The sequence below is a fragment of the Anser brachyrhynchus genome, assembly GCF_964034855.1.
Source record: "Anser brachyrhynchus genome assembly, chromosome: 4".
In the NCBI taxonomy this organism is placed as follows: domain Eukaryota; kingdom Metazoa; phylum Chordata; class Aves; order Anseriformes; family Anatidae; genus Anser; species Anser brachyrhynchus.
In genome coordinates, this window is record NC_137698.1 from 52,295,800 (window position 1) to 52,308,855 (window position 13,056).

General features: G+C 37.8%; 1 protein-coding gene across 4 annotated transcripts in view; it reads left to right on the forward strand.

Annotated features, from left to right (window-relative positions):
- CORIN (corin, serine peptidase) overlaps positions 1-13,056 on the forward strand; it is a 134,739-nt gene that overhangs the window by 71,344 nt on the left and 50,339 nt on the right. For 3 of the 4 annotated variants that reach the window (XR_013950425.1, XM_080590026.1, XM_080590025.1), the window contains exons 7-9: positions 6,544-6,651; positions 11,467-11,577; positions 12,413-12,529. Coding sequence is in view for 3 of the 4 variants with exons in the window: in XM_080590026.1 (XP_080446152.1) it covers positions 6,544-6,651; positions 11,467-11,577; positions 12,413-12,529 (336 nt within the window). In the remaining variant the exon portion in view is untranslated. The remainder of the gene's footprint in view (positions 1-6,543; positions 6,652-11,466; positions 11,578-12,412; positions 12,530-13,056) is intronic. The other variant, XM_080590027.1, reaches the window with a different exon arrangement.

Here is a 13,056-nt window from a genome sequence, read left to right on the forward strand (position 1 = left end):
TTTATTCCTGGTTATTATGTCCAAACTTTATTTGCTTTATAGGAAAGTTTTATCTAACATAAAATTTATTTAAAAATTTGTTGTTAACTCTAGGGGATGGAGCAAAAGGAGCTTATGAAACTATCAGCAGGTTTGGTTTAGAGTAAACGTACTGAAGAGGATAACTGGGTATAAGCACATGGATCAGTTCTAGGCTTATTTCTGCTCCACTAATTGCTGAGCAGCTGTTTTGTCCGCATAAGGAAGGTAACCAACAAGGGTTGGGAATATATATGGAGAAGAATATTTGGACTCTTTGCTCTAGCAAACAAACTTTTGCAACAGCTGACTGATAAGGAGCAGAAATTACCCAGAAGTACAACTATTTCTACTACTCTTGTGAAGAGCACATGAGACTCCTCACAATTTACATGATTGTTAGGAGATCCTGAGTCAATTAGAACTGTAAGGAGAGTCTTTCACAGTTACTTCACAAATGAGATTAAGAGACTTTTAAAAATCAAGTGGTCAAGTTTTATTAGAAGGTAAAGAATAATAATTAATTATTTAAAACAGAAAACTGAAAGAAACATGATAAAGCAGAATAGAAATGAAAAGGATTTACAAACAAAACTGCCTTTGCCTACTGTGGCCTTCAGGTTGGGTCCTTTATACAAGTTTGAGTCCAGCCAACTCAGGAACTCTTTTCCTCAGCCAATTCTGCTCTGTCCTCTTTTGCCCTTGGGAAGCTTCTTTTTCTATCATAAATGATTTACCTTTATGCTTTGTTTGAAAATCAAACCATTCAAATTAATCATTATTTCTGAAGGAAATTAGTGTGGAAAAACTTAGTGAGGAGATCTTATTGTTAAGAAAGGCAGTATTTATCCTAAACAAAACGTATGTCATTCATTTGCAGTCATTCTCATTGATTTAATTTTCTCACCTCCAGTGTGTATTCAGGTGGTCTGGCCAGGGTCTCTTGTGTTTGATAAGGAGGATGAAAAACACTTGCTTTTGTGTCTTCTTAGTGTCATTTTGGTTTCTTCTCGATTGGCAAAGAGAAGTTAACCTTCAGACAAGCATTTACAGTCCTAGGGAGTGAGCACTTTTTGGAAAATATTCCTGAAACTCACTTTTTTTTTTTTTTTTCCCCTTTCCTTGTTTCTCCAGGGTTGGTCTTGATCTTGTTTCCTTATCTTTAGGTCAAGCTGTTCTTTATCTTTTTGCTGTCAGGTCATTTAAATGAGATTACATTTACACTGCTCTGTAGCAATTAACAAATAGCATTCCTTTAACACTTGTTCTGCTCTTTCTTTTGATGTTGTCACACATACACACATTTTGTTTCATAGTTAATTCAAGCTGATCTTAATATTTCTGTTACCCATCTCTACATTTCCTCCCACAATTTTGTTAAAGAGAAGACAACTGCAGTAACAGCACAGCAGTTTGCTTGTTTGCTACTTTAGGGCTAACTCCAATGCACCTGATAAGTGCATTGATATTTGGTTTTAGTGCCCTGATCAGTTCATTCTATTGGGACCACATGACAAGAGATGAAGCCCATTCACCTCAATACCTTTGGTCTTAAAGGTTTTGCTCAGTCATGTTTGAATCATAATCTCCACGTAAAAATCTGGTTACAAATGCAAGTGTAACCAGATGCATTCCCCCTGGAACATGCAGGTTCCTGTTGAAGCTTCCCTAATCTGCAATCCCAAAATATAGGACTTCTTACACTTTTTTTAGATGCACCAATCTGAAGAGATGTCTCTGGCTTCTAGTTATGAAGATACATGCTTTAGTGAGGGACTCATCCTTCCCTGTGCAGTAGACTTCTTTTGAGCTAAATGTCTAAACTATATGTGGAGAATCAGCTGGGAGAAACAGAGACTTCTAATGTATGATTCATCTGATCTGAAGCAGATATTTTGGACTGTATGCTTTAGAAACTAAATTATGTAGATGTCTATAAAGTTGTGTGAGGTGAATCTAACAGTTGTGCCTCCTTAGTCTTAATGTTGAAAATTATATATACTATGAAATGTACAAGCCTCTAGTTTTCATCTTTATTACATCAATAGTTCTTGCTGGATTCTGCTTTTTAAGATTCCACATCAATAAATTGATTACTTTTCTACTCCTGGCTCTTGATATGCATTTTTCTCTTCCTTTCTGTGGTGGGTCATAAGTATTATGCAAGCAATAGTTAGGCTATAGCAGAATCAGTCCCTCATTTCGAAAGTACAGTTTCATTTACTATGACTTAGAAATGTCACCTTTTTACACAGCTGCATCCCAAATCTGATACTTAGGCTTTCATCATGTTGCTTATGCCATTTATTCTGTGACCTTGTGCAATGGAAGGAACCAGCTGAGGAATCAGAATTCAGGTCAGCCAGCTATCACGTAGGAAAGTGAATAGGAAAGAAGCTGTAACACTGATCTACAAATGCATAAATTATCAGCGCTGAAACCTGGAACTCTCAGAAAGATCTTAATGAGTAAGTCTGACACATAATATAGCAAATGCAACAGTCTCTCTTACATCCCTCCATCCCTCAGGAGGTTATATGATGTAGTAGTGAAATGCTGAAAGCTGGGTATGTGTGAACAGAGATCTAAGGGTTGTTGAATGCAAAAGATTGTCTAGGCTTCAAAATATACTTGGGTTTAGTGGAGTATGGAATAGAAATTTGTGTTTTGTCATGGCTTGTCCCATCATGAACGAAGTTCAAGTTGAGCCTGTTACAAATACAAAGTGCTCTTTTTCTGATGGAAGTAAGTAGCTGTCTATATATTATTGCCAATACCTTAATGGAAAAGTATGTTAAGACTGTTAGACTTTCTGAAACTAGATGATCTTTAAGGCCCCTTCCAACCTAGCACGTTCTATGATTCATATTCCCTTATTCAAAATGAATCTTATTTCCTTGAAAAGAAATCTGTATTCTTTTTCTTCACCCTGTGTGGGCCTGAGAGTTGCCATTAAGGCACATGCAAGACAAGGAAATGATCTGGGATAGCCAGCATGGCTTCACCAAGGGCAAATCACACCTGACCAGTCTCATGGCCTTCTATCATGTGACTGCATCAGTCGACAAGGGAATACCGACTGACGACACCTATCTGAACTTCTATAAGGTCTTCGACATGGTCCCACGTGACATCCTGATCTCTAAATTGGCGAGAGATGGATTTAAAGGGTGGACCATTTGGTGGATAAGGAATTGGCTGGATGGCTGCACCCAGAGAGTTGTGGTCAATGGAACTGTGTCTAGGCGGAGGCTGTTAATGAATGGTGTCCCTCAGGGGTCTGTCTTGGAACCAGTACTATTCAATATCTTTATCAATGACGTAGACAATAGGATCGAGTCTGCAGTCAGCAAGTTTGCAGATGACACCAAGCTGAGTGTTGCAGTTGATACAACAGAAGGAAGGGATGCCATCCAAAGGGACCTGGACAAGCTTGAAAATTGGGTCCACGTGAATCTAATGAAGTTCAACAAGGTGAAGTGCAAGATGCTGCACCTGGGTTAGTGCAATCCCAGACATGAGGGCCGACTGGGAGAAGAACTCATTGAGAGTTCTCACTCACAGTGAGAGAACTCTTATGCACTCCTGTGTGACCTGATCTAGGTATTGCTGCTCCGTCAGGGGGATTGGACTAGATGATCTTACTATGAGGGTGGTGAGGTGCTGGAACAGGTTGCCCAGAGGAGCTGTGGATGCCCCATCCCTGGCAGTGTTCAAGGCCAGGCTGGATGGGGCTTTGGACAGCCTGGTCTAGTGGGAGGTGTCCATGCCTAAGGCAGGGGCTGGAGCTGGATGGTCTTTAAGATGCCTTCCAACCCAAGCCATTCTATGACTCTGTGATTCTGTGTTTTAAGTATCACTGCTGCAGCTGCAGAGGTATGAATGTAAACATGAATGGGGGTATGAATGGAAATTAAACAGTGAATTTAATGAGAGGAAACATCATAGTAAAAAACAGCTTTTTTTTTCATTTGCAGGAGGAGGAATAGAAGGACAGAAACTGTCAGAGTTGTGAATTGATCAATAAGGATAAAGGTTGCCAGAGTACTTCATGCTGTTTCATATTCAAAACAAATAATGTTTAGATTTTTACTCTCAGATGCTATTATTCTTCTCACGTGAAACTAGAACATACATATTTTGATTTAGTTTGGGGTTTTTGGTATTTACTGTTTCATGCCTTTTATTCTTTTAAAGCTAAACTAACTATTGACTACAAAACTCGTGGTCTAGCCATAGTATTGTGCTTCATTCCCTGAAACATTGTCCTTCAAATTATGTTTGGACTTTCTAAGATGATGTGAAACTAGTAGAAAGCATAAATGCTTCTGTGGCAGAAAGGCTTGAAGTGATGCTTTTGTTCATGTTCTAGAGCTGAGTTTGGAAAAGCCTCGAGAAACACAGCAGTTAGAGCACTCACTTAAGAGATGGAAGACTTGGCCTACATTCATGTGGAGGGTTAGAAACCCCACTGCATACCTTCTGGGAGAATGCTGCACCTGCTGGTGTATAATATACTTAGAAGCACATATTTCTTTCAAAGCTGGATCACCGTGGAATCATGAACGCAGGAGTCTCAAGCCAAGAGCTAAACAAGTGGTAGCTTGATTCTCTTCCTTAGTGTTTGCGCAGCTCAGCTGAGGGGAGAAACCTGGGTTCCAGTCCCTGTTCTCTGAGCAATTTCCGTGTGCAGTCCAGGAAAGAGCTCTTGTAAAATATTTAGGTGTCCCAGTAAAAACGGACACAAAGAACTTCCTTGGCTGCAGTGGCATAGCTTCAACGGGAAGGAGGGATTGTCCACCCAGTTGTTATATAGCTTAGGATTCTCCCTTGGAAAGATAGAGGCAAAGGAAAAGCCTATAGGAGGGCAGTGAAACCAGGCCAGTCATTTTCCAACTGTGTATTTGTAATCAAAAGTTTTTACTCATGGGACCAGGCACAACCAATTCTACTTTCTCTTCTCTCCAGTTTCCTAACTATAAAGTAGGTCCCATGTTTTTTTTACTGAACCTGATATTATTTACACGTTTTAGGTATTTTCAGAAAATATTTTTCAGAGTGTTATTGCAGGCCTCAGCCATGGAAAGAAAGGCTAAACCTGGTTAGGGTTGTCAGTGCTAAGAATACCTTGATAAGAAGGCATCAGGCCATCTTCCAAGCTCAAAACTGTGTCAGGAACAGTTAATCCTTTGAAACCACTGTAAGATCAAAGGCAGGCTCAAAAGCAGGGTCAGGGGATCTTGATTTTGCTGTTAGAAGATTCAGCTCCACCTAATACCCACCTCAGGTGCTCAGGACTCTCCCAGTAATTTACCCCATGACACCCACAACCTTCCTTATTAACTTTGTATGTATAAAGTAATTAAATATTTTGTTCTGTATGTTAACCAGGGCACTTTCTCTTCAGCCAGTGTTAGGAAGTTAGAACTGTTTACCATATTTTTTACTTGTTTGGAAAAATATATTTCAATTATGAAAGGCAGCTGGAAAAAAATAATCACTGAGATCAGAGAAATTAATGTTATTTATATGAAAATGGGTTATTCTGGCTGACTCACTAGTCTTTGACTCACAGTACTATGTCTGGATGTGGCTGATAACGTGAGTAAACAAAGTCTCTTACTTGACTAGGAAAAGCTTTACTTAAAAATAAGATCTTAAATAATTCATGTCACTTTTGTGCACAAGCCATATGATGATGACATATAAATGAGAATTAATGTCTTTCTTCATAAGGTTGTTCAACTTGAATTCCAAAACAGTTGAACAGTATTTTAGCCTTGAATATGTGATCATGGTGAGATTTTGGGTATATTTTTCATTCTGGAAACAATGCAGCCGCTGATTTCCTTCCATCTTACAACATGTTCTCATTCTTAATTTCTTAGTCTTTCCAAACAACACGTCTATTACTGGAAAAGGCATTCTGTGTTTCTACCATTTACATAACCTGGGATCAAATCATCTGTGCCTTGAAATCTTCTCATGAACATCTTGGTCAGCAAGATTGAAACGACATTCTGTTTTCTCACAACTCATCTAATTCCTTGCTTATTTACCAAGTAGTAATCTGTAACCAGAATGAAATGTTCCAATTCCTTAGTATATCTTTCATTATTCATTTCCTTCCACAGCCTGAATAAATTTTGAGTGCTGTCTTTACTGTCTCAAGAAATTTCTCCCAGATGACTGACTTGCATTTATTAGTGTGTGGAAGATAAAAGGAGAGCAAGAGAAATCAAACATACTTTTTATGGTACAGAGATTTCAACCACCTCTTAGTATTGATCATATAGACAGAAAACAATTAGTAGAAAAAAAAAATATGTCTAAAAATTGCTTTTGATTTTTCTTTTTCTTCTGTGTTAGATTCTAATAAACTGGTACACACTGAATATTATTTCAGACCTATAAATTTTTTCTTTCTCTAGCTAATGTTGTTTAAGTCAGTAAATTCCAGTGTTCATATTTTATAAGAAACCAGCCCAATGTCATGTTAACGTTTTACAAAAATTTGTTTTGCAGACTGCAGTGATGATGTATTTCGTTGTAACACAGGAAAATGCCTCAATTATACCTTTGTATGTGATGGATATGATGACTGTGGAGACCTTAGTGATGAACAGAACTGTGGTAAATAAAAGCTTTACACTTTTCTAAAGTCTTTAAGATAGCACTATTGTCTAAGACGGTTATAATTTTCCTTAAACTACTACAAGAGTAGTATACCCTGATGTTACTCTCTTTGGGAAAAGTAAAAACAGTTCACAGTTTTTTATATGCAATTTGGAACGGTTTAAATGTAGAGTTCTGGGTTAATCCAAACCTTGGAACTAATGGTACTTTGAAGAAATATTCTGGTTTGTAATTTGCTTTAGAATCATTCTTAGAATAATTTCATTTAGGTTGGAAATGACCTTTAGGATCACCAAGTCCAACCATCATCCTGACCAAGAAGTTTAATGGTGTTTTGTATCTATTAAACCAATATTCATAAGATAAAGGTGCAATTATAACTTCTTCTAGATGTATCTCTCTTGCTTACAATGCCATTATTAAATCATGAGCAAGTTAGTTAACTCCTGATGCATGTTTCTTAAATAGAACAGAACATCCCTTAACCATAAACTATACCGTGCTTAATGCACAATATACAGTTGGCCATTATGTCTGCCAGGGCACACTGTTGACTTATTTTCATCTTGCCAGCGAACAAAACCCCCAGATCCCTTTCCGCCGGCTGCTCTCCAGGCTCTCATCCCCCCAGCCAATATGTATAGCCAGGATTACCCTCTCCCAGGTGCAGAATCCAGCATTTGCTCTTGTTAAGTTTCATACAGTTGGTGATTGCCCAGCACTATAATTTGTCAAGATCTCTCTGTCTACCCTCAAGGGAGTCAACAGCTCCTCCTGATTTAGTACCATCTGCAAACTTACTTAGTGTCCATTCAGTTCCTATGTCCAGATCATTTATAAAAACATTGAAAAGAACTGGTCTGAAAATTGAGCCCTGGGGGACCCCACTAGTGACTGGCTTCCAGACAGATGCACCCCACTTACTATAACCCTTTGAGCCCAATCTGTCAGCCAATTGTTCATCCATTGTATTATGTACTTGCCTAGCTGTTACGCTGGACATTTTGTCCAGAAGGATACTGTGAGAGACAGCGCTAAAACTTTGCTGCAATCCAAAAAGATTACAACAACTGGCTTCCCTTGGTCAACTATGTGGGTAACATTGTCATTAAAGGGAATTAAGTTAGTTAAGCAGGACTTTCCCCTCGTGAACCCATGTTGGCTATGACCAATGACTGCATTGTCTTTCAAGTGTTTTTCAATAACTCCCACAACAATCTTGTCCATAATTTTACCAGGCACTGAAGTGAGATAATTACTTTATAATTACTGTAATTACTGGTGTCTTCTTACTTACCCTTCTTGAGAATTGAGATAGCGTTTGGCAGCTTCCAGTTGACTAGGACTTCTCCAGATTCCCAAGACCATTGAAAAATAGTTGAGAGGTCTCCAGATAACATCAGCCAGCTCTTTGAGTACCCTTGAATGAATCCCAGTGGGCATCATCAATTTATGTGCATTCAGCTGGAGCATCAAATCCCACACAAGTTCAGAGTCATCTGGGAGTTTATCATTTCCCCAGTCAAAGTCCTCCAACTCAGGAGTCTCAGGGCCCATTATCAGTGTTGAAAACAGAGGTGAAGAAGGTATTAAATGTCTCTGCTTTGTCTACATCCCTGTTTGTGAAGTGACTGACCTCACCAAGTAATAGACCAATGATACCTCTGATCCTCTTCTTGCTGTTAACATACTTGAAAAGCCCTTTTTGTTGTCCCCTACTGGCCAGCTTCAGCTCTAGTTGAGCCATTCCCTCAATGGCAATAGCAGTATTGCCTAAGATGGTAATCATGGCAAACAGCCAATGGTGTTCAGCATCTCTATACAGTGGTGAACAGCATCTCTGTAGTCCTCCTGTTGCCTGGCCTTGTTTCCGCTGTGCATACATTTCCTTTTCTGCCTAAATTCTAAAAGAAGATCCCTGCTCAGCCAAGGCAGCCTTCTGCCCTGCTTGCTTGACTTCTGAAACTTTGGAATTATCTTCTGTGCTTTTAAGAGATGACTCTTTAAAAGTGATCAGCATTGATGAATTTTTCAAAAAGGTCCTTCAGAAATACCTTCAGAAGCAGATTACCAGAAGACCTCACTAAATAGTTCCTTAAGCAGCCTGAATTCTGCTCTTCCCATATCCAATGTCAAAGTTTTGGTGCAATCAAGCCTCTCCATTACATACTGTGCCACCCCTATTCCTTGCCTGCCCTGCCTATCCCTTCTGAAAAGCCCATGACTGTCCATCACAGAACACCAGTCACAGGCCTCTTCCCACCAGTTCTCACTTACACCAATGATTTTGCAGCTCTGGGACTGAGCCAAAGCTTCTTGCTTATTCCTTATGCTGTATGCACTAGTGTAGAAACATTTCAAATGTGCTCCAGTGTACTCAGCACATTGTGGAGCAGACTGAAGGACTTTTGTAGCACCCCTTTGAGAAAAGTGTATCACAGCAGGCACTGTCAGGCCTGGTGTTGTGGATACCATCCTGTGATTAAAAAAAACAAAACAAAACAACCCAATTCTGCCAGTGACACTGGCCTTGGAGCCATGTATAGATAAGCTGGATCTCTTTCTTCCATATTGTTCCCTGCAACTGGAAGGACAGAGGAAAATACTACCTGTGCTCCTGATCCCTTAACCAATCAACTCAAGACCCTGAAGGGCCTGAAATCTCTTTTGAACTTATTCAAGATGTTATGGTTACTTTTTTGCTAGCTTGACCAAATTTGACTGAGACTAAAGTAAATCATAAGAGGGATTACACTTGTGATGCCAACAGTTTCACAACTGAATTGTTTTTACGTTAGCTTCATTGAAAACTTGCATGTTTTGATGATTCAATTCTGTTTCTTTCAAATTCTGTTTTCAATTGACTTTGTAAATTCTGCCTTACTATATTTTGTCCTGCCTGTATTTGTTTTCATAGAAGAAAAATTAAGTTTTGCCATAAAAAAGAATTACCATCTTGTGCAAATATTTGGAAACTCTGAAAGCCTTATTTTTTTTCTAACTTTTCCTCCTAGCATGGTGGCTGAGAATAATTGTTAACTTTAAAATAATTTTTTAAAAGTTAAAATATTATTTTTCATATTTTTTCTTTTGCTTTTTACAGAAAAAACACAGAGAATTTCAAGACTAAAAATCAGAACATATTTTTTTTCAGAGATTTCTTTTACGTTTCTTCTCCAAATAAAAAATACTCAAAGGTTTTTCATTACTTTCAGTTGGTGTTAGTTGTTTTGTGTTTTCTTTCATAAACTTGCTTTCCTGAAAGACTTTGCTTAATCTGACTCCTAGCATTCTTATGTTGAGATAAATTTTCTATACAAAATTAAAGATCTAACATTTTGTACAGACTATAAAAGAGTTTCAGAGCAGATTTGGCAGAGTGGACTGGGTCTATGTTCCCTATCTATTTTGATGTAAAGTCAGACAGAATTGGCTTAACTGGCTGAAGAAGACTATAAATGAACCCAGCTGATTTGGCCCTGAGTGGGGGGGAGTGAATTAATCACAGACTAGAGCAGCTGTTCCTGGAGTTAATGCTGGACCATGGTACAAATCTTTTTCCCTACCAATTTATCTGTATTTGCAAGACATTTTGAACTTGTATAATTTATGAACATACTGTAATTTACAATACTTTATGTGTATGGCCAAGGCATGGGGTTTACCTTTATCCTTAAATATTACCATTCAGGCACTTTGTGAACAATTCATTAAGTATGTCTCCATGGCAAACTGCAGACACGCACGAACTTACTCTGCTCATGCTCCAAGCTTATTAAAAATTTAGTGATCAAGGCTAGCATGGTGACATTAGTGAAATATATATACTGGTACAGTTAGAGCCATGTTAACCATGTTTATTAAGCTTCCACCAGGTTCTGAGTGGAGGCGGTTACTTCTGCTTGTAATATATGTTGTGAGCATTTCCTTCTTGACCTATGATAGATTTTTATAACATTTTTGAGATCCTAACTGTCTGTGTGGTCCACGCTTTATGCTTCATACTTAGTATAGCTGTGAATCGGATTGGAGAGAAATGGAAATGTCAGAAATCATCAACCCACACCCTCCTTCTCCTCCCACTACTAATCCTTTAAGAAACCCTACGCCAAAGCTAAAGTGCAGGTATAGTTAGATAATTATTACTCCCTTAAGCCTGTCAAACATTTTCAACTATGTGTATTTCCTTTACACAGCCTACTCAGTAGAATGCTTTTCTTTATTTGTGGAAGCATTTGTGTAGAAGGAGCAAGAAGATTGGAATACTTTCTTTTTAGATCATTCTTATGGAAAATTCTGTGTGTATGCAAAAACATAGCAGTTTTTGACTAAGTGCCAAGTGTTAGTTGAAAACTTTTTTTTTTTTTTTTTTTTTACCTTTTTTGTTAAAAAAATAAATGTAAGGAATGATTTTCTTCGGTGGTAACTGAAAACACTGGATAACTGAAAATCTTCTCATGAGATGGGAAACCAGAAGATGTTTTAATCCACTTGATAAATCTTAGAATCTTGTTTACTTGCAAATGGAAACAACTGTGCACCTGAGAGATAGAATAAATGCATCACTATCTAAGTAGAAATCACTAAGTAGAATTCAGAACATGTATAACCACTATCCGCTCCCAAAATCAGTAGGTATATAAAAACACTTATTGTAAGTTACTAATGCATAATGGCTAAGTAGTAAGAATGATCAGTTTATAGGCATAGCAGAACTGATCATTAATAGAAAATATACATTTGGTAGTTTTTTATCCAGCTGTGTTGTTTGTTTGTGTGCTTCTTTTGGACTTACTTTTACATTTTATTTAGATTGTAATCCATTGACACACCATCAATGTGGAGATGGGAGATGTATAACAGCTGATTGGGTATGTGATGGTGACCATGACTGTATAGACAAATCAGATGAAATCAATTGCTGTAAGTTCTCTTAATCTCTAAATGTTTTTTTCTTTTTTTTCTTTCTTTAAGAATCAAAACCAAAATTTAAGATAAGAAGTACACATACATAGTGCTTGTAAAGCAAAATCATTTGATTTCAGAAGTTTGCAATTAGCAGATATTCCTTCTGGTTGTAGCAAATTCAATGTTTGTTGTCATTGTTGAGAAGTACCAACATTGGTCTGTTAGCTTTCTGTTAATTGTGGTGTTTCTGTTAAAGTGTGATGAATGAATGTATATACCCTCTTAAACTGTAGGCATTTGGAGTTTGTGACAGCTTTCTGATGTGTTTGTATGCTACTTATCACACCTTGTTAGGGTTTGGACTTCTGTTTCAACAGCGATGATGTATACCTGCACAAGAGCTACACTAGAATAATGGTTGAAATTGCAAAATCTATCATGCAGCTTTGACTCTAGTATCTTGCTGCCTTTTAGTGCTTGATCTTGCAACTGCTATCCTACAATTCCCCCTGAAATCTAAGAACCTAATCTAAATAAGGGAATGTAAACGTGGGCAAAGAAAAGGTGACAGAATTTTTATATGAGTGTAACTTTTTTTTCCTTGAAAACAGCTGAACCTTCATCTCAGCCTGCTACTAATACCTGACATATACAGTTTCAGTCCTTGCAGTTAAAGATCAGCACAGCTGTAGGCTATTGAATGCATATTTTACATATAATGAAGAATGTCTTCTGACCTTCAGTACTAAGCAGTGTTATCAGCTTCTCCTAAAATAACTTCATTATGATGTTCAAAAATAACTGAGACCTTTATTAACCAACATTGATGAAGATATCATTTTTTCCCCAGCTTGTCATAGTCAGGGTCTGGTAGAGTGCAAAAATGGACAATGCATTCCTAGTGCATTCCAGTGTGATGGAGATAATGACTGTAAAGATGGAAGTGATGAAGAAAACTGCAGTGAAAGTAAGAAAATTTTGCATTTTACTCTTCTTACAGAACCTACCATTGACTGCTTTATTCTGAAGTGCCTTTAGCTAAAACTGTTTGTCAAATAGACTTGCCTTGCTTTTCAAATAACACTTGCTAAGGCTGGCAGGTCTTTGCATTCACAAAGGAAATTGTAAGGTGAGTTTTATTAGTCCTTAAAAAAAAGTTGGAGAAATGGAGGTGATATTTACCATAGCATTGGGTTATCTGACTGATGAGCTGTTACTTGAAATAAATAAATACATACTGACATTGTTGTATACAGTGGTTAGAGACTGCTGTTATAGGAATTGGTGTCATCTGAGGAGGAATTTTCTCAAGAGAATACTGTTTGCATAAGAACTTGTGAGTCACAGAAAAGAGGTTTTTGTAAGTAAACTGATTATTTAGTGTGATTGAAAGAAAGCATGTGAGGACGTAAGTTTTCACAGCTACTTACTAGTTGTCTTATGATGGATTGTGTGGGGGGAAAAAAAAGGAAACCAAGAAGTTTCCTGAACCCC